Here is a 22,343-nt window from a genome sequence, read left to right as displayed (position 1 = left end):
TTTGTTAAGGATATCCACACCTCCAGGCTATAGTTGCACAGCATAATGCATCCAAGATTATCCAAGTGCAACTAACTCTGGGCAAAACTGCAATCCAAATTGTAGCTTGCTACAGACCCCCCACCATGCCCCAGGATTCCCACTCCTCATTTCTTGATACACTGGAAAGTATTAGGGTACAACCCAACACCTTAATAATGGGCGATTTCAACTACCCCACCATTAACTGGGAAAACTACTCGTGTACCAACTCTTTTGCTCAACGTTTTCTAGAATTCATAAATTCCATCGCCTTGGATCAACTTATTCACACTCCCACCAGGTGCAGCAATATCCTAGACCTGGTCATTACCAACATGGGAAACCGGTGTTCCACACCAGAGATCAATTCCTCATTGGTCAGATCCGACCACAAGCTAATCAGCCTAGACATCCACATCCCACCCCCACCCCCACCCCCAATTAGGGAAACCATTGTAAAAAAACTTCTCCAAAGACAACTTCACACTTCTTAAGACAGAAGTGGCAAACTTCATGACACCCATGCAGGCGGACAATAGAGGTATGACTGCTGAATCCTACACAAATGCACTTTATAAGCACTTACACGAGTGCATGGATCATGCTGTCCCTAATAGAACCAAGATGTTATCTTCCAAAAAAAGGAAGCCAATCTGGTGGTCCTCTGCCATAAACAAACTCTACAACAGAAGAAAGAAACTGTTGCAAAAAAGAGTAAAATCCCATGACTGGAGGAGCTCCCTGATCAACCTCAGTAAGAAGCTGAGATCCCTCATAAAATCCTCCAAAGGTAGTTACGAAAACAAAATTGCCACTGACTTTAAAGACAACCACAAAGCATTCTATAGCTATGTCAAAAATCTCAAGGGGAACACTCAGATCTGCTCTGAGTTACAGCACAATGGCACTCAATATACAGAACCAACTGATATTGCCTAGAGGGCCCATCTCTATTCCGGAAGAATGCAAAGTTCCTATAATCACGGCTGCACAGGTAAAAAAACACACTCTCCAAAGCCAAGAACACAGCATCCATGGGACCTGACAATATCACAGGCTGCGTTCTACACGAACTACAGAATGAACTGGCACCCTACCTAAGTACCATGTTCAGTCATAGCCTCACCTCAGGCTTTGTACCCACTGAATGGTGCACCATAACGATAATCCCACTCCACAAAGGGGGAGCCACGACAGACCCCAGGAACTACCACCCCATTAGCCTGACGAGCCTAGTCTGCAAGGCCATGGAACGTATCATCATGGAACTCATAAACAAAGACATTGGTAATCTCCAAACTCTGGACCCTACCCAGTTTGGATTTGTAAAAGGCAGATCATGTCTCCTAAACCTGATTGACTTCTTTGAAGCAGTCACCAAAGCCATAGATAAGGGTAAAATGGTTCACACAGCTTATCTAGATCTCGCCAAGGCTTTTGACACCATCCCCCACTCTGGAATTATAGATAAGCTCACTAAACTAGGTATAAATCCCTATGTCACAAGATGGGTTGCCAACTGGCTCATGGACAGAACCCACACTGTGAAAGTAGCGGATTCCAACTCCGACTTCAGACAAGTGGAGTACCACAAGGTTCAGTCCTGGGTCCTCTCCTGTTTGGTATCTACTTTTCTGAAGTGCAGGCTAACACAGAAGGTCTTTGGCTAACAAAGTTTGCAGATGACTGCAAACTAGGAGCTATAAACGAAACTCCTAACGATGTGGACAAACTACAAAAGGGCCTCACTGAGACAGATACCTGGTGTCAAAGCCATGGCCTGAAGCTCAATGCCAAAAAGTGTATTGTCATCTCCTTTGGTAAAAACTCTGTACCCATGACTACCACATAGCTGGTAGTCTACTTAATGCCGAAAATGTGATAAGAGACCTTGGGACACAGGTAGACAGTAGTCTCTCCTTTGATAATAACATCGCCACAGTGGTCAGGAAATCATTCTACGTGGCTCATCTCATCACAAAAGGATTCTCATCCAGAAAAAGAGGTCATTGTTCCCCTCTACACATCACTCATTAGACCCATTATAGAGTACAACGGCCTTTTTGGTATGTACCCCACAAGACATCTACAACAACTGGAAAGACCACAGAAATACCTCACAAAGAGGATTACTGGCCTCAAACAGATGCCTTACGCAGACAGTCTCAAAAAACTACAGCTTTACTCCATCGCACATCACCTACTCAGGGGCAATCTCTGCCTAACATACAAAGCTATGTCAAACCCAGAACTGTTGGACATGCTCCACTTAAAGAAATCCCAATCACTCCGAGCTACATGCTCTAGGGGCATAAACCTTGTCACCACAATAAACAGAACATGCTGGAGGGATAGATTCCTGTCCCAGAGACTTCCCATACTCTAACAGACTAGCTATCTGTCAGACAGAGCTCCTCATTAGCACTCTTCAAGTAAAATCTTGATGATTGAATGGGAAATGGGAAATTCACCCCAGGGATCACTTCTGTGGCTCTGCTCGACAGGGGCACAGGAAAATAATTTTCTTTGGTGGCGAAAGCCAGGGTACATTTTTTGGCTAGGCTTATATAAGCCCTAGGGCCAATAGCCTAGTACCTACCTATGAACCCAAGACTGCATATGAGGAAACTTCAAGTGGCGCATAAAAAGTCTCTGGTGTCAACATTCTCAAGACCTGGAAACAATGATTCCCATCATTCCTTGCCTAAGGACAGAGTTCTTTTGGTGGGCAGAAGCCTGCTACCACAACAAGGGACTCCCTTTCACTCAACCTCCCGCCACCCAAACCCTTACAACAGACGTATCAGACTATGCATGGGGGGCTCACAGAGCAAGCAAATGCATTCAAGGCAACTGGAGCCCAAGTCAAATGCACATGCTTATCAATCAAAAAGAAATGTTAGCTGTACAGAATGCACTGACAGCCTTCAAATACGTTATCCTTCCAGGACAACTCTTAATAAAGACAGACAACACCACAGTTATGTGGTACATCAACAAGCAGGGCGGAACTCATTCTTACCCACTCTGTGGAACACAGCCTTGAGCAATCAAGTGCACCTGCAAGATCAATTCCTGCCAGGCAAAGAAAATTCACTGGCAGACGATTTAAGCAGAAATCGAATGGACCCACACGAGTGGAAACTGGAACCAAACACATTCAAACTTCAAATCCACAGGTAGGGAACACCAGAGGTAGACCTCTTTGCTTCTGCCAAAACCATCAATTGAGCAAATTTTGCACCAGAATTCCCCACAGCCAAACATGGAAAGTGGATGCTCTTTCCTTTACATAGGAAAACCTCTCAATTTATGCCTTTCCCCCCTTTGTCCCTCCTCCTGAAAGTGCTACTCAAGATCAAACAGGACAGGCCAAGGACAATCCTGATTGCACCACTCTGGCCAAGCCAGCACTGGTACCCATTTTTATGCAGTCTGATAGGAGTGCCACCCTGGCTCCTGCATCAAACCCCTCTCTGCTGTCCCAGCAGGAGGGCGAGATTTTGCATCCTCAGCTGCAAACCCTGAACCTAGCAGCCTGGCTCATTCCCTGAATGCATCACCACTAACCCTCAGCAGACATGCTGGATGTCATCCTTGACGCCAGCAGGCCTAGTACTAGGAAATCCTATTCAGAAAAGTGGAAAAGATACTGATCTTGGTGCCAGTCTCAGGGTAAAGGACACAACTGTGCCTACCTTGCCTCAAACCCTAGATTACCTAGCAGAGCTGCTCCACAAAGGCCTATTCTTCTCTTCAATTAAGATTCATGCCTCTGCCATCTTAGCTCATTACAATACTGAGCCCACCCCTCTTTTCTCACTCTCTGGTCAAACAGTTCCTGAGAGGAGCTAACAATGTAAGACACACCGAAGAGAGCTCTCATTCCTGCCTGGGACCTTAACTTTGTACTAGAGAAGCTCGCACCCCCCCCCCCCTTTTGAGCCTCCTGCTACAACAGAGTTAAAATTCTTCTCTTGGAAAACAGCCTTACTTCTAGCCATCACTTCAGCAAGAAGAGTTTGAGTTGCAGGCCCTTATGGCTATCTTCCATGCGGACAGGGTTTCCCTCAGGACTAACCCATCATTTTTGTCCAGGGTGGCATCCAGAGTGGCTTTAAACCAATCCATCCATTTTTCCCATCTTTTTTCCTAATCCTCAGAATAAAGGGGAAAGAGTCCTGCACTCCTTGGACGTGCACAGACAGCTTAGGTTCTACCTTGACACGGCTAAACCTTTCAGAAAATCTGACCAGCTGCTGGTCAGCTTGGCTACAGGGGCAGAGGGCAAGGCCATTTCATAGCAAACCATCTCCAAATGGATAGCACATTGCATCCATTTCTGTTGCAAACACCAAGGAAAACCTACCCCACAGGGGATCAGAACCCATTCCACTTGGGCTACTTCAACCTCTACAGCATTTCTCAGGGGAGTCCCTACCAGGGACATCCTGGAAGGTGCAACTTGGAGTTCTGTACACACCTTCACCAAGCATCACCACTTGCCTATCTTTTCTAAATCCAGAGCTGGATTTGCTACAGCAGTCTTACAAGGCCTGCTAGCCAGCCCTAATACTTTTCGACTGCCTCCACCCTTCTTCAGCTTTGGGAATCAACCCAAGTGTGTTGACGGCAACAGTGAAACACGAAGAACATAGTACAGTTGTGTACACTTACCATAAATGTAGATGTTCGAGTGTATTCACTGTTGCAGTCCTGGTTACCCTCCCTCCAGCCTCCTGACATATCTATACTTTCTACTTATCCCCTTTTTTTGGCCATATCTTATGGCATTGGTATTTACTTTTTACTGGAGGTGTTCCACACCATGTAATTGCCTCCTATTTTGGGGGCTCCTGACATCTGGGGCAAGAAAATCTGATGTAATGGCGTCTGCTGCATGTTTTATACCCCTGATGACCTGACATCATGGAACAGGTGACAGCATCCGATGCAGAAATCCCAAGACTCTGGTATTCGGGCCAACTGAGGGCTATCTACAGGCAGATAACCCAAGTGTGATGACAGCAACAGTAAATACACTCAAACATCTACATTTATGGTAAGTGTACACAACTGTACTTTCTCCGGAATTCAGTGAGGTGCTTTCACAGTCCCTGATGCTCAATACGATATCTATGCAGGCCTCTACTGGGACCCACTCAGAGTCTGGTATGCCACAAAAATCTTCTTCGTCTTCCAAGCCTTTGGTCGTCTCTGCCTCGGTTGGGTCCAGAGCCACGATGCAAGCACCAGGTTCCAAGGAGGCCTCTTGCACTACTGATTCTAGACAAAAAATGACATCCTCTCATCCGACTACCATTTCTCTCAGACCGATGTATACTCTTAGGCCTAGAAGCCAGGCCAGTCCTAGGAAATCTACTTGTAGTCTCCATCTTACTCCTGCTCCGCCATCCCAAGCCCAAATGCTTAACATGGTAGAGGATCTTCCCTCTTAGAGGTAGTCAGACCACATCTTCTAAAAGGAAATGACACCCTTCTCCTGAAATACTGTCTGCGCAGGATTCTGAGGAATCTGATTATTCAGTTTTTGAAGAGGAACAACGGCCTCTTACTGCTTATGAAGACTCAGATGCAGAGGAATTCATTCCTTCTGCCTTCCCACCAGAAGTCCTTCCTTTGGGGAAACCCTTCACACCCTCAGGGAACATTTCCACTGGGAATTTCAGGACTTCCCTCAGTCTAAGAAAAGACTAAGAGAGTTTCTAGACCAGCCCCAGCACAGACCCCTGGCCCATCCCCCCCATTTTAGAAGTGGTGGATGATGTTTTCCATCAATCCAGCTTAGCCCCTGACGGCCTCCCACCTGCTCCCACTAAACCTGGCAGGTATTAGAGTACCGGATTCTCACAAATACCTGTACAGACATCCTGCTGCAGACCTGGAGGTCATTACACAGGGGCCAAAAGGAGCTAAAGTTCTGTAAAGAATCCTATTCCTTCTGGCAAGGAATCCAGAGCTCTGGACAGATGGGGCAAAAAAGTATGCACCTCTGCAACCTTAGCTATCAGTGCACTAGCTGTCAGTTCCTTATGTTAAAATATCAACAACACACTTTGGAACTATTAAAACAAAAGATATCTTCCTTTCCTGACTATGCCAATTCAAAAGTTTGCATTTTTACTGCACTCTACTTGTCAAGTGGCCAGACACTCTTTACACTGGGGATGTGACCCACTAGAAGCCTCAAGCAAGGCAGCAGTGTCAGGGTCTGTTATTAGGAGACATGCATGGTTGAAGGAACAATCTCTCCCTGATCATGTCAAGTCTAAATTAATTGCACCCTTGGATAAGGACTGCTTGTTTGGAATAAAAGCAGAAGAGGTGCTTAAAAAGGTGAAGACAAAACAAAATGTATGCAAACAGTAAAATATTTCTTTCAGGTCCAACCTCCCAGGTTCAGCAGGAATTTTCCCTCTAAGCTCTGGTCCTTTCCTGCAACTAGTAGACAGGGGCAAGGTAAGCCCTGCAGGGACAGACCACCCAGGCCTTTATCCCAGGGACAGCAGAGAACCAAACAGTGGACCTCCTCCGCCCCAAATGCTGGGAGTTCTAAGCCATCCTTCTATGGCAAAACCTCTCAATGACTTCCTCTCCCCCCTTTGCCCTCCTGTCACTCACCAAAAGCTAAGAGGAAGGCTTTCCCTCTGCAAAAAAAATGGCTTTTTGTAACCAAAGACCAGTGGGTCTTAAAAATAATTTTTCGGGGGATACAAATTCTCTTTCAACGAACTCCCAATTTCAAGAGGGTACCCAGACATACTTCCAAATGGGCAGAGGCATTGAAACAAGTCCAAACTCTCATGTCCTGGTGGCAGTAAAACCAGTTCCTGCAGACCAAATGGGCAAAGGCTTTTATTCCAGATTATTCCTTGTTTCCAGAAAAGAGGGCACTTGGTGCCCCATCCTAGATCTATCCATTCTGAACACCTCCCTGGTGGTCCCCAAATTCAAAATGCTAACTTTGCAGCAGCTGCTACCTGTACTCACAAAAAATGCCTGGTTAGTGACCCTAGACCTAAAGGATGCCTACCTTCACATCCCCATAAGGTAATCCTGCAGGAAATTCCTGTGCTTCAGGGCAGGCTCACAACACTTTCAGTTCTCTTCATTACCCTTTGACTTATCTACTGCTCTCAGGGTATTCAAATGCTTAACCCCAGCCATAGCATTTTGCAGACAGAGAAATATTCAGGTTTACCCTCATCTGGACGACTGCCTCATTCAGGCCGAGTGCAAAGAAAAGCTGCTCCAGGACCTCCTCTTTGTCAAAACCATTCTAACCTCCTTAGGGTTCTCCATCAACTAAAATAAATCAAAGCATACTCCCTCCAGGAGGGTCATTTTCCTGGGAGCACTGCTGGACACAGTGTCCAAAATGGCCTTCCTATCATCATAAAAGCAGGGCTTCCTGCAGCTCTACTTTACCCAGCTGGTTTCCAGAAGTCATCTCACAGCGAGGAAGTTCCTGCAAGCCTTGGGGTACATTGCATCTTGCATCCTTCTAATTTCTCTGGCCAGGCTTCACATGAGGAAACTTCAGTGGTATCTAAAGAACCTTTGGTGTCAGCACTCTCAGCCTCTAGAGACCTCTCTCCCTCTGATCCCCTGTATAAGGCCGAGTTTTTCTGGTGGGCAAGGGCCTGTGCCAAGAACAAGGGCCTTCCCTTCATCCTCCACCTTACCAGCCAGACCATCACCGCTGATGCCTCAGACATTGCTTGGGGCACTCGCCTAGCAGGAATGTGCACCCAAGGACTTTGGGATGCTCAGCACCTTCCCTTACACATCAATCAGAAGGAAATGATGGCAGTACAAAAGGCTCTGATATCCTTCAAATGCCATTTCAGGCCAGGGGTCCTCCATATCAAAATTGACAACACCACTGTAATGCGATATATCAACAAACAGGGAGGGACCTAATCTTACCCTCTGTGCAGGCTAGCCATGAACCTCTGACACAAACAGCCTCATCCATGGGATTGTACCTAATAGCCCAATACCTTCCAGGGATCAACATCTCCCTGGCAGACCACTTAAGCAGAAACTTGCATTACCTCCACGAATGGCAGCTCCACAGAAAAATCTTTTGCAAGTCACTCGAGTGGGGAACTCCGAAGGTGGATCTCTTTGCTTCGCACCTCAACCACCAGTTGGAAAAATTCTGTACCGGGAGTGTCACCATCTAGCATGGAAGGTGGATGCCTTGACCTTCCCCTGGAACTCCATCTTTGTGTATGCATTCCCTCCTCTGCCTCTTATTCCCAAGGTACTGATCAAGATAAGGGAGGAGTGGCCAAAGGCCATCTTCATTGCTCCAGATTGGCCCAGGCAGCATTGGTACCCCTTACTGCGCAGCTTGACCTCACAGCCTCCCAGGCAACTTCCCCTCATCTCAGTCCTCTTGACTAAGGGGGGAGATGCTGCACCCAAACTTGCAGACTCTCAAAATTACAGCATGGCTTATACCCTAAAAGCTAACAAGGGGCCCCTGTTAACCAAATAGGTCCTAGACATTATCACATAGGGCAGAAGGCTTAGCACCAGAAAATCTTGCGCAGGAAAATGGAAAAAATTCTGTTCCTGGAACCAGTCCAGAGGGAGCAGTTCCTCACATCCTTCCATCCCTCTTATCCTGGATTATCTAGCGGAGTTACAAAATAGTGGCCTCTCCTTTTCTTCTATTAAGATCCATGCCTCAGCCATTTCAGCTCATTTCAATACAGATCCATCTCCGTTCTCACATCCTTTGATTAAACAGCCCTCAGAGGGGCTTCGAATCTCAGACCTCCCAGAAGGCCATCCATGCCAGCCTGGGACATGAATTATGTTTTGGAAACACTAACCTTACCACCCTTCGAACCTGCTGCTTCAGCAAAACTAAAATACCTCTCCTGGAAGACTGCTTTCCTGCTAGCTACCACCTCAGCCAGAAGGGTTTCAGAACTTCAGGCATTGATGGCCATTGAGGCCAAGGTGGTATCTAATGTGACTCTCAACTAGGCCATACATCTACCCACCTTCTTCCCGAACCCTCAAAACAAGGGGGAGAGAATTCTGCACTTACTAGACTTGCACAGACAACTCAGACGCTACCTAGACCATACTAAAGCCTTCAGGAAAACAGACCAACTGCTGGTCAGCTTTGCCCCAGGGGCAGAGGGGTAGCCCATTTCCAAGCAAACCATCTCCAATTGAATATCACACTGCATCCGTTTCTGCTACAGATTTCATGGGAAACCCCCCAAGTCTATTCGTACCCATTCCACTAGGGCAGCCTCCACTTCCACAGCATTCCTGATAGGAGTCCCTACCAGGGACATCTTGAAAGCTGCCACCTGGACTTCTGTCCATATCTTTACTAAGCATTACCATCTACCTCTTTTCCCTTGAGGCTAAGGCAGGGTTGGCCAGTGCAGTTCTGCAGGGCATGCTGACCCCGGTCTAGGTCTGTTACTAATCCTACCATCCCTATCCTCAGCTTTGTGAATCCTCCCACAGGTGAAGACTGCAATAGGGAAACACGAAGAACATAGTACAGTTGTGTACACTTACCGTAAATGGAGATGTTCGTGTGTGTTCACTGTTGCAGTCCTGGTTTCCCTCCCTCCTTTCCCCCTTATATCCTCTTTTCTTAGGGAGACATAAGCTTCTTATGATGGCTTTTTGCCACCAGGTCACCTTTACCATATTTCCTGGAGCTACTGACTGGTTAGGGCAAGAAAAACTGATGTAATGGCATCGGCTGCCCTGCTTTATAGCACTGACGACCTGACGTCAGTCAACAAGCGACCAGCAGCCGGCGCAGAAAAACATTGACTCAGGTATTCGGGCCAGCCAAGGGCTACCACAGCAGGGATAGCCCACAGGTGATGACTGCAACAGTGACTACACTTTAACATCTACATTTATGGTACGTGTACACAATTGTACTTTCTTGAACAGCCTTTGATCGCTATTTTCTCTTTCCTAAGGCCATTTTGTAGTCCGTCATCTAGGCTAACCTATACCGATGAGCAACTTTTGGAGTATGAGCAGGTAGACATGATATGAGTTATTTTGGGGGAACAGAGGCAGTTTTGTGTAAGGGAAGGAGCCAGAACCCTGGATACCCAACTTCTAAAAAAGCTGCCAAAGACTGACCTGATAATCAAAGATTGAACCAGATGAAAACAAGACAACAGGGAATCTAGCATTTTAAGTGCATATGTATCATTTATTGTTGGGTGCACTCATTTCTTTTTCCCTCTGCCTTGATTCCTCCAGCCCCCCCCCCCCTTCTGTGGTATTATTTTTCTTTCTTTTGGTTTTCTAGGAGCTTGTATGAAGCCAGAGACAGTAGGATGATGCAAAAGTTTGAGGACCCAAGTCAACTGGGGGATCCTCCCTACACCTTCCTCTGCAGGGGTGCTGGACCAGGCCCCAGTGACCTCCCCTTGTTTCTTCTTCCCCAGTCAAGCCTTTGGATCCAGAGGTCAGGGAGCAGAGGGCCCCCACAAGATGACCTCACTTGGTCTGCTTAGTCTTAACGTTATCGCTTGCTTGTTTGACTCGGGCAGCATCTGGTCCCAAGAGGTTCTCTGTGCAGAAAGTTGGGATTTGGGGGTTAACTTCATGGCTGACAGAGCCATCCCTTTCCATGGGTGCTTCAACTTTGGATAACTTTGTGCCAGCTGGCTTGGAGCAGAGTTGAATCAAATCCCAAGAGGTTCCTTGGATCCCTAAAGTCCCTCCTTAGGTCTGTTTTCAGCTACAGCATTTGGGGCATTGAAAAGGGTCCTCTCTAGATCTAGAGACGAGGTCTGTCACTCGGTTATGTTTCGATCCTCAGGATTTTGCAGTCCCTTCTTCATATCATCCTTTTCAACGGGGACAGTCAGGTTTCTTAAGCCTCAAGGACACTCACCAGGCAAATTCCCATTCCTCCTCTGAGCCATCCCTGGAGCCTCCACCACTACCATGGAGGAGCATAGGAAGCAGGCCTGTAAAATGAGGCATCTGGATTCCCCACAGGAGTCCCTCACTGAAGATACCGACTTCGAGGAAGGGGGAAGGGTTCCCTAAGATCCCTCTTAGAAGATGTCTCCTTTGGAAGTATCCTTGAGGTGTGAGATGAGGGTGTTGGTCCACTGACACACCCTTCTAGGAGGAGTTTGTATTCCTTGAGGCTTTTTTACTTCTGCGGTGGTCCCTGCTGATGAGGTCATTGATTTTTGTCTCACTGGGCATGGAGTGACCCGGATCTGGTGAAGTCAATACTGTGGCTACATTCAATATATTTCTTTTCCTCCATCACCTTACATTTCATATTCTCTTCCACCAGTAACTTATCTGATAAAATTCTCCACAAAAAAATCCTCTGCTGCATGAAAATTTTCAAAATGTTTTCTTTTATTTTTGCCTTTTTTCATCTTTTAAATCCTTCCATGGGAACACTGAAACAATTCTAAAATTGTGGTCCCTTCTTTTTCCATCAACTCCCATAAATTCATTTTATTCTCATAATTATTTTCCATTCTGTCCCTTTTCATCATGTCCCCCCATATAGTTTTTAATGTTTTTCATATAAAGTCTTACTTATTGTTTATTTTTGTCTTTCTTTTATCTTTCTAAATGTACAACTAGATTTTCAAGCCACCACCTTTTTGTTTTCACTGGGTTTGGCCCTAAATGTAGTTGAAAACATTTTTATTTTTTTCCATTCCTGGGCGGCGCAGTAGTGCAGTGGTTAATGCTATCGCCTCACAACAAGAGGTTCTCCGGTTCGATTCTCGGCTGGGGTGCCTTCTGTGTGAAGTTTGCATGTTCTCCCTGCGTTCACGTGGGTTTCCTCTGGGTACTCCGGTTTCCTCCCACATTCTAAAGACATGCTTCTGGAGCATTTCTCCCCGGGCCTCAGCTGAAAACAGGATCTGTGGAACCTAGTCGGACTTTCCCGGTCAACAGATGTTAAATAAATAAATTAAATTAAATTAATTTTGGTGGGAAATGTATATACTCCCTCTAATTATGCTGTTTTTACTACCACAAGTATTCAACATGCATGCCTCTTTCTGAAATGCTAAATTAAAACTTGTTCACCAAGGTAACACTTGCTCAAGTATCTCTCTTAATTGAAACCAGCCAAAGAGGCTGAAGGAGAAAGCATACAATTTTAACCAAAGAAAGAAAGTGGGAAAAGAATTGAAGCCTTTTAAAATAGTCATTTTTATAGGAAATATGAACAGTAGGTTATCGTTTCAGTTAATTTCCATTCTACGTGACTCTCTCAATTGACTTATTACACTTTCATACTCAACAAATGTCACTCCCAAAATCTTTCTTTCTTGTGAAATGTATTCTATTTGTTTTGTTTGCTCACCAGATCCCTTGTACGTAATCTTGTCTAACTGCAGGCTAGGTTTTCTAGCTTTTTTTTTTTTTTTTTTATCTTTATTACAGTTTGTTCCTTGCTTTTGTTATTAGAACTTGATCATATGCATGTCATACAGATTCCATCTCCTATCTTGCTCCCCCAATTTCATTCATACATTTTTGTACCAATGCATTTATGTGCGTATGTATAATAGTTCTCATTCTGCATCCCTGCTTTGTTCAACTCATAATTCTCATTTCTTCACATCCATTTACTTATACCTTGTACCCTTGAATTTTTATAATATTTCTTTATTACATTAATGTTTTTGTCCTATACCATAAGCCTTTGAAATATGCCAGATTGCATATCCATCTTAGTTTTAATGTCAGTATTATCTCTACTAATACTTTCACTACACTTACCATTTATTTGACTTCTCTTCTTTTTATATTGTAGAGCTTTCTCCTGCTACTTCATCCAAAATGTTTTCCATATCTTTTGTAGTATTTTCATAAATATGGTATATTCAGTATTCCCCAGTGTTGTAGGCCTCCAATGTTTTTTATATCTTCTCTTTCATCCTTTTTTCTATGTGAATGTTATCACCGCAGGGCTTCTTCCATTATACCTTCATTCGTCAATTTAATATTTAAAAAAATATATATTTTTCATCTTTATTCATGTCCTTATGATACTCATATACCCTCCAGTCCTAGCACTAATTCATTCTTACCACCTTTTGTCACCTTCTGTGTTTCTTCTGTTGTATCCTTTTCTTAAAAAAAAAAAACTTTCAAATACTGCTTTCATTTTCCATGCTTTTTGCCCTTCCATTTCTTCTTTTTTAATTATTTCCTCTACAATACTTCTCTACCACCTCCATAATATCTTCGCATTTGTATTTTTTTGTCTACTTTGCCATGTAAGAAAGCAACCAATCCATCTTTTTCATTTTTACTCCTTTCCCTAAATAAGGGGAGCCTCTTTTTCTTTCCTTTCAGGAAACATATTTGCATATATATCCTAATTTTTACTTTTGATCTCTTTTTCATACATCTGTTTTTTCTTTATTTCCTGTATTTTGTCACTCCCTTCTGCCTTTCTCATTCCATAACATTTCTTTATATTTCTTCATTTTTTTAATTCTTTCTACTTAATGTTTCTATACTTCTGTTTGTACATTGCCATCACTGTGTCCAATATTTATAGAATGGTGTCATTGTCATATGATTCCATAATCATAAAAATTCCCATTGTATATGTCCATTATCTATTCTTTCCTGCTTTTAAGTCTTCACACTTTAATTTCCATATCATCTTGATATTCTGTTATTTTCCCTTTTCTTTCCTCTGGTACAGTTAGTCGTCTACCATCACTTTTGGCATATTTACTAACTCAGCTTTTTTTAAATTTCTTCAAGCAACCTTTTTCTCTGACATAGTAGTGTACACATAAACCAGTGTTAGTCTTGCATGTTTTTGTCTCATTCTCATGTCACATATGTGTACTCTTAATGGTTCTACTGTTGCAGCTAGACTTTTCTTCATTTTTTAAAAGGATTCCTGTTTCGTAACATGCCACATTTCTCACGGACCAACAATTTGCCCCACCATACTGCCTGCATTCTTTTCCTGTTTTCTTTTACATCTAGTATCTGGGAAGAAAACAACATTTATTTTAATTTTATTTATTTTGTTCCATTGTACCACCACCAAACCTCTTATTTCTAATGCCATTATCATTTAACGCTAAAATTCGTGTGCCTTTAATGCTGAAATTCCTGTGCCATTCTTTTCCTTTTTGTAAGTGTTTTACCCTCCAGGTCTTATTTTTCTTTTCCTTCTCATAAGTCTCCCGCCAAATGATTTTTCACCATCAGTTTCTTGTTCTCCTGTCACCATTCTTTCTCCTTCCTTCTCAACATTGCAAATCTGTGCTCTTCCTGTATTTATTAATAGCCTTGCTTTGAACTGTTATTTTTTCTCTAACTACCTTATCATTGGTTAAGCTTTCTTCAGTATCCCCTTCTACCATACCACCTTCTGTTTTAACAACAACTTTTATAATATTTTCTGCTGCTGGTCTTTTAGGAGCGTTCTACCTAATCTACTTTTTCCTTTTCTAATATGGGACAGTCAAACCAGAAAATGAAAACTCTTTACATTTTCTACAAATGGCATTACAGTTTTTTTTTTGCTTTTTAACCCCTCTCCCCTCGCTGGCCGCAACTTTTTTTCTTTAGTTTTGTACTAAATGATTTTCATCCCTGCAGACGTAATATGCTTTAGGTTGGCCCCAGTACCTAACCTCTTACCATTCAGATTTATGAACCATGTTGTACTTCCCCACCCTAACCATCATTGCTACCCAAACTTCCCAACCCCTAGTCCATACATTTTACATCCCATAATTGTTTAACTTCGACTAATGTACTACATAGTGGATGAAAGTTTTAACTCATGCTTATTCATATTTTAAGTACTAAATTGCACTTTTCTTTTTTAGTTGTAGTCTATGTAGTTTGCAGTTGTCCAAAAGCCTCATTAAGCATAAAACAAATGGTGATGGACATGATCCTAACCATCATGACCTACAGACATATGATAGTGAGATCCATGAAGGACCTTTACAAATAATACCATTATGATGTGGTACGTAACTGTTACCTACTCTTCTAAACTAGTAGTGCAGGTGTTGGAAGTGACACAGGACACAAAGCTAACCATCTGGTAGTAGCAGAGAGAAGAGCGTCTGGGCCACAAGGTGTCATATGATTTCCCTGGTGGATAACAGGGGCGACTACAACAGAATGCTACTGAGAATGGGCAGGACTGCTTGCTGACATCGGCTCTTTTTGCGGAAGTGAGTGGTAATTCATTGCAATTGCTCATTGTACATCTCTCCCTCAGAATCCTGAGGGAGAGTCTCTTCTGATTCTGAGGCAGAGGAAGTAGCTTAAGTTGATTAGTTTTCTCCCCTTTCATCTCTTGACTCTGATTCTGAAGAGACACCGTCCTCAGCCTCACCACCTGCGAACCTATCCTTTAGGCATGCCCTTCACAAAATGAAGAAATCCTTCAGCTGAGATTCAAAAGTTCTCCCAGTTCTGCATCAGATATAGACTGCTTCTGACCCTGCCTAAACTTAGACTTCTAGATATGTATCCAGCTCTTGAAGTCTTGGATAATTTCCATGATGCATCCTTGCAGTCAGACTGCCAGCCAGAGCTTGATCTAGCACTAGGTAAATTTGCCCTTGTGAAGACCCAACCTAGACTCCCCAACCTAAGTACTCTTACTATGTGGGTACTTACTAAATTCAATCAATTACTCTGTAAAAACATGGTGTATATTCCTTTGTGCATGCATTCTACTTTGTGTCTTTAACTTTCTCTTTAACACATTTTTTGTAATTCTTTTGACTCAAATGTTTTAATTCTGTTAACTGTTTGTTTGTGAATGGAGCTTTTCTCCTCGAGTCTCCACTGAAAATGGGCCACAAGCCCAGATGGACCAACCCGGTTAACAAATGTCAACAAATAGGTGACCTAGGCAGTCAACTACGGTCCACTGGCCAGTGGGCTGCCATACAACTTGTATTTCATCAAAAATGCACTCAGTGTGCGTTACATTTATTCTTTAAGGAGACCGGCAGAGCACATCCTTAGTACGCTACTTGTGCATTTAAACAGCGGAACGGAGCACAGATGTGGATGTTTTTATTGTTGCCATTCTGGACGAACACAGAGAATGGGTCATTCATGAAAAACATAGAGGTGTGTGTGTGTGTGTGTGTGTGTGTGTGTGTGTGTGTGTGTGTGTGTGTGTGTGTGTGTGTGTGTGTGTGTGTTTAAAATGCCCCAGTTAGGGATAGCAGATTAACTCATTCAGTCTTAAACCGTATACCTTGAATACAAGACCCTAGAGCCTGAATCCTCTACAGCAACTGTCAAACTATCATTAGCAAGTGCATTTCATGGACTCTTGAGTTTCAGTGCATTTTCAAAGAATGGCAAGTTTCAAGGGAAGAAAAGTTTACTGTTGCTCATGCTAAGTCTGTTTTTAATGTGTAATTGTTTTGTTTAGCAAATGGCCATTATCAGTGTTTGTACTATACATTTTAAAAGCAGTGTTAGTAGCACAACAGGTAGCATACTTGTCTTTGGTGTAAAAGGCTGGGAGTTCTACTTCCACACGATGTAGAGGGAGTGCTGATATTGTAGTGCCCCTTTTAAGAGGAGGTGCAGGTGCTGCACTCCTGAGTGTGTCTTTGTTTGGATGAGATGCCTGTATACCTTTGAACTGTACAGATTTTCACAGAATGGCCAGATTTTGGCCTCATATTTTTTCCAGTTTTTCATAAAATTTGTGGTTGTCTGATAAATTAGTGGTAAATCATTAAAACTGAAGTTAGAAAATAATGACAGACATTTGAGTTTTGGACTTCATAGCTTTCAGAAAATTCATGCTAATGCAAAACCTGTTCTATCAACTTTGCAAGTTTTTAAGAGCAATATTTAAAAATTGTCCCATCTTTGTAAGAGCATGTTTAAACATTGTCCCTATTTTTGGGCCTTTGTCCCAATTTCGTTTATGACTTTGTCCTGATTTCTTGCAATAAGATGTTAAGAGGTATGGATGCCTAGTAACTGTGGACCTATTGCTGGTTTGACAGCAATTCTGTATTGCAATATTGCCAACTTACCTTTTTTTTTTTGTAAGGCAGCGTGGGCAATTGGCACTGAATTCATACATGAAACACTAAAATGTAAAGTTGTTTGCCAGCAGCAGCCTCATTTGTTCTAGATCTCTTTGATGTGGAATTATTCAAGTAATTTTTACTTCTGCAGAGATTGTGTTTATCGACTGATATTGGTGGATTGTAATGACAGAAGTTTGAGTGGCCTTCTGTGGTTAAAATGTTCTTTAAAGGTAGCTGTGTCATTGTTGATTCATACATTTTGTTTCATTGCTGACCGGAAAAATGTTCAAACCTACAAATTTAAAACACACACTAACAAGTGCTGTATTACGCAAGAAATGTGATTTAATACAAAAAGGATGAAATATCAAAGTAAACGTGCATGTATGCATGGCCCAGAAAATATGTGCAAGGGGCCTGTGGTTTGAAAACAGCCTAAAGGTAAACTTAATCCTGCACTTGCCAGATGCATTTTTCTTTGAATGTTAGTTTCAAGAACAGGGAAGCTTACTGTTCAAGCTAAGTCTGTTTTGATTGTGAGGCTACTGTTAAGCAAATGGCTGTTAGTGCTTGTGCTATAAAAGTTGAAGTAACAGTTTTAAATATTTCTAATCATTGTAAAAGCAAAGAAGAAAGTAAGTGTGCACACTGACAGATTTGAACAGTCAGTATGGTAACTGAGGATTAATAGCCAAGTAACTGGACACTGGAATGGCGGCGGGGTGCTGCTGTGGAGGCCAGGTCTACTACCCTACTTAGGGCCCCATTTGACCATGAGCCAGCTCTGCTGCCAACCCACTACTCTGAAAAGTTAGATCACTTCTGTAAGGTCCATGAGTCCTGTTAAACACATATTTAAGTATCTAGTGGGTGGATTCAGTGGTTGGCTTTGGATTCCAATGAAGAATCTGGTGGGATTGCATTCCAGAATCGCGTATCAAACTTGACTGGTTTGGTAAGAAAACCTGCACCTCTGCTATCATGGCCTTTAGGGCTGTCATCTACCAGTTTTCTGTGCTCAAATGCCAGGAGTCTCTCCATAAGCAGTTGAGACATGAGGCATAGAGGATACAGGAAAGCAGCCTTGAAAAGGAGATGCTAGACTTGTGCAGCCTTTGTTCCCCGGCTGCTGGGGTAGTCCAAGAAGTGTGGCTATGGTGCAGTAGCAGGGCTTCTGCTATGGTGTCCGTCAGGAGAAATGTGTGTCTGAGAGAGCTTGCCCATCTTATGGCAAGTTACTGAAGAACTTTCATGCACTTTTGAATAAGAGCCTCCTCTTTGGGCCACTGCTTAAAAAGTGTTGAAAAAGTTGACTTTGCCACCCTTTGAATCAGCTGCTTCAGCTTCCATCAATTTGCTGACATGGAAAACTGCCTTGTTATTAGCCTTGACATCTGCTAGACTGATCTCTGAGCTACAGTTTCTCATTTATAAGAGCCTTTCTTGGTTTTTCATAACGACTGTCACTTTTTGTACTAATCATATATCTTGATGCCCAAAGTGGTGACTGAATTTTCTTTAAATATGACCATCCATCTAACATTTTTTTTACTTCTCAAAATGTGAGTGAAGGCCTGCCGCATTCTCTTGATGTGCACAGACAACTCTTGTTTGTCCTGTATAGACCAAAGCTAGAAACCCAGACCAACTTTTCATTGCCTCTGCAAATGGAAAAGAAGTGAACCAGTTTAACAGACTATTTCCAAATGGACTGCTGTGTTGCATTTTAGTACCTGCACCATGGACACGAAGTCATTGTCTTTCAGGGCCCACTCTACTAGGACAGCAGCCACTACAGCTTTCCTAACAGAGCATGGGTTCTACCTAAGCCATAAGCAACCTTGTCACTGCTCCACACTTCTATGAAGCATTACAGTTTAGGAGGACCGAGGACAAAACAGGATTTGCATTGGCCATCCTGCAGGGGTTGGTTTCTGCTGCTGCTGTTACAAACCATCCAACCAGCTTACATTGGCTACCTCTGAGAGTCATTCCAAGACTTAGTACTGCAACAGTGAACTACGAAGGACATAGTATGTTTGTGTTAGTAACATAACATAATTTCAGATGTTTGAGTAGATTCACTGTTGCAGTATCACCCCCTCTTTTTCTTGACCTTTACCTAGGGTTGAGATGAGTACTGCATTATTCCTTCATTTCGTTTTAGATCTTCCAGATGCCCACCTTTACTCCCTGTCATGGGATTGGACCAGCAGTGGACAGATACTGCATCAGACCTTAAAGTGCGGTTACTTTCAGGAGCAAGAAAAACCTGAAGATTATGTTGTCCGTTTACCCTTTATAGCACTGATGTCCTAACATCAAAAGGGGTTGGAGCTTGGTAGGCAAAAGGGGGGAAGGTAATAGCTTTTGTATTTGGGCTGCCTCTGTGCCCCTACTGGCAGGAAATCCCAAGAGTCAGTACTGAAACAGTGAATTTACTCTCACTCCTACAGTTACATTATGTTCCTAATACAACTGTACTTTATTAGTAGCAGCACAACTTTTTGTTAAGGCCTTCCTAAATAGTTCTTCACTTAATACCTCTAAAAAATAAATTATAGCCTTTCCCCTTGGATTTGATCTTTGTTAGAAAAACTCACCATTCCTGCCTTTGCCTCTATTTGAATGAACCAGCATGTAAGAGTGGAATTAAAATACCTCTAATGGAAACCATCTTTCTTTGCTGTTACTTCAGGCCTTTAAGGAGTTCGACTTGTAAGTTGTAATGTGCAAACCAGCAAGATTTCTTCGTATTGCACATTGAGATGGGGTGGGGGATTATGTAAGAGAGACAATTTTGCATCAGCATTGGTAGTCTCCTTCAATTTAAGTTGCCAGTCATTTACCAGAATGGTGGAGATGGTTATTTTTGTTTTGGAGACATAACTAGGATGTTATGATAGGAGGAGGAAGGAACTTAAAGGCAGAGCTGCTTTGTGTTTCATTAAGAAAATGGAAAGATGGCCTACCAGTTATTCAGTAGAAGGTGTAAATAGTTGTCCCACTCTGTTACCTTTGCTTTGAAAAGTATAAAATTCCTCCAAGGTAGGAATATAACTCATTCCTCCAGAGCAGCAGGCTTCCTCTGTAGCATGTTCCAAGAATGTTTGCGTAAAAGGCTTTTTTGGATGTTGCCACATGGTGTTTTCATGACTTCACCAAACATATTGGTTATGTTAATGGCAGTGGATAACTCATTTTTGGAGGTCTGAAGGAACAAGAAAAACTGAAAAGCTCTTAGCACACTGGCTTAGATAAGTGCCTTTTGCATCAGCCAGTTCTGATGGAGTACCAAAGTGAGAGCAGCATTGGTCCTCAAAGGAACAAAGGCACAATTTATAAAAACGTGTCCAGGCAAGAAGAGAAGAGGTGGATAAACCCAGATGGTCATGAGTTGGCATTTAATGTAATAGATAAAGCCTGTGAACTGTTAGTGAGCTGCTTGTATTCCAGGGTTTGATTCTGTCAGCTCCGTTTTGCTTGCTGTGTGATTCTGAGCAATTCTGTTAATCAGGCAGCGTTCTACAACAATTTGGAAATTGGACTGGGTTCCTTAGTGGTCACCTGGGCCACTTGTCTGCAGTTATAAAAATGTGCTATTAAGAGTACATTTACTTACAGCTGTAGGATGTTGAATATGTAATGTCATAATTTGAAGTTATGAATAATTACTTAGAATTTTCTTTTTCCTAATGCTATATTAGCTATTTAATTGTCTCTCTCTGTGCTTGTAACATGCTCTTGTTTCATTTCAGGGTCATGGGATGATAGTTGAAGCCTACCCACAGAAATAAAACATGGAAGAAAAAATTTGATCTGCCTAACCATGATGTTCCACTGCACCTCTGGAAACTAAGCCTTTTGTCTGATGCAGAGACATTTTTTCAACATTGCAAATATTACAGTAGCTCGAATTTGCTGACTGCGGGTCGTACCCTTTTAAAAAAGCCTTTTAACCACTAGTGCTCCTTTAGACATTGATCACATTGGTCACTTTAAGGAGGAGGAGTATACAAATATAACAATTTGCCTTCAAAAAAAAAAAAAAAAAGCTGCAAAAAGCGAAAGAAGGAAATATGCTGTGTTATACTGATGTGCAATTGATTCTAACCTGATCTCAAAGTTCTTGCAAATTCATGTTTAACTGTTTAGTAATGCTGTCTTTTCAAAATAAATATAAGCTGTTGCCTTATTACTCTGAACATGCATTATTGTTTATTTGCATGATGATTTACTAAGAGGCAAAAAGTAAATAAAATCAGAGAGAATGTATGTAGTTCATCTGAGCTTGCTTTTATTTTTATAGACTTGAAGTAAATTATGACTTTTGACCATTATTCCTGGTTGAGTTTGTTGAAGAGAGAGGAACATATTAGAACCATATCTTAATTTTTAATTTGAGATATGCAATAAAATGAAAAATGGCAAAAGTATTGCCAGATTCAGTAGTAAAAAAATTGTGTTGTATCTTTGTTGGTCTGTTAATTTCCAAGATGGTCTTTCTGCAGACAGAGCTGTTTAATTTCTATTTGTAGCAGATGAGTATTAGGATGTGATAGCATAGATTCAGCTTGGTGGGTCTGCAGTTGGGTTCTTCTTCCTCTCTGTTCATTTTTTTTCCTGAAGGTGATTTTCTTTTGGAGATTATACAGTAACTATCATAATTGGGGGCATGCTTATGTCACAGCTCCCTCTTTTTTTAAGGTCAAGCCAACCCTTCAAGAAGAAACCTCCTTAAAACGGAGGCTGACTGTCAAATGTGAAGCAGTCTTGCTGTCTCCAGTGATGCTATCACAGTTGCTTCAAAGTGTGGCTCGTATCATCCTAATTGCAGTCCTGCCACTTGAAGCTGCTGTTGGCAAGGGAGGAAAATTTGCCAGGTTTAATTTTGCTTGTTGAGCCATCACAAAGAGCCTGTGGATTCTCCCTGTTGCTGTAGCTAGATCATAAAGTATCTGTGTCTTCTGAAGAAATGGCTTCTCTTAGACACCAAACCATTTTCATTCTTAAGATGGCCTCAGATGTTCCCTTTTAAAAGGTTGTGCAGGTTGTTCCCTTGAAGTGACAAAAATGTTTTCTTCTCCTACCACTTCCTAGTTCTGAAGGGGAAGAAAGTCTTCTGTTTCTTGTTAGGACCGGGTTGATGTCCTTCAAGGATGCATCTGCAGTCCTAACAAATGGGTTGTCCTGTCGTCAGGCAGCCCTTCGGTCGGCCGGATTCCAAAGTCTGGGTCTGGC

The 22,343-nt window shown here is 42.5% G+C and overlaps 1 protein-coding gene across 4 annotated transcripts in view; it reads left to right on the top strand.

Annotated features, from left to right (window-relative positions):
• HADHB (hydroxyacyl-CoA dehydrogenase trifunctional multienzyme complex subunit beta) overlaps positions 1 to 21,377 on the top strand; it is a 1,343,347-nt gene extending 1,321,970 nt beyond the window's left edge. For all 4 annotated transcript variants that reach the window (XM_044061616.1, XM_044061615.1, XM_044061614.1 and 1 more), the window contains exon 16: positions 20,861 to 21,377. In XM_044061616.1, coding sequence (XP_043917551.1) covers positions 20,861 to 20,899 — 39 coding nt within the window. In that variant the 3' untranslated portion in view covers positions 20,900 to 21,377. The remainder of the gene's footprint in view (positions 1 to 20,860) is intronic.
• Positions 21,378 to 22,343: the final 966 nt, after the last annotated feature.

Source organism: Protopterus annectens, chromosome 2.part0 (genome assembly GCF_019279795.1).
Source record: "Protopterus annectens isolate FY-2018-M chromosome 2.part0, PAN1.0, whole genome shotgun sequence".
In the NCBI taxonomy this organism is placed as follows: domain Eukaryota; kingdom Metazoa; phylum Chordata; order Ceratodontiformes; family Protopteridae; genus Protopterus; species Protopterus annectens.
This window is presented reverse-complemented; position numbering and strand designations above follow the sequence as displayed.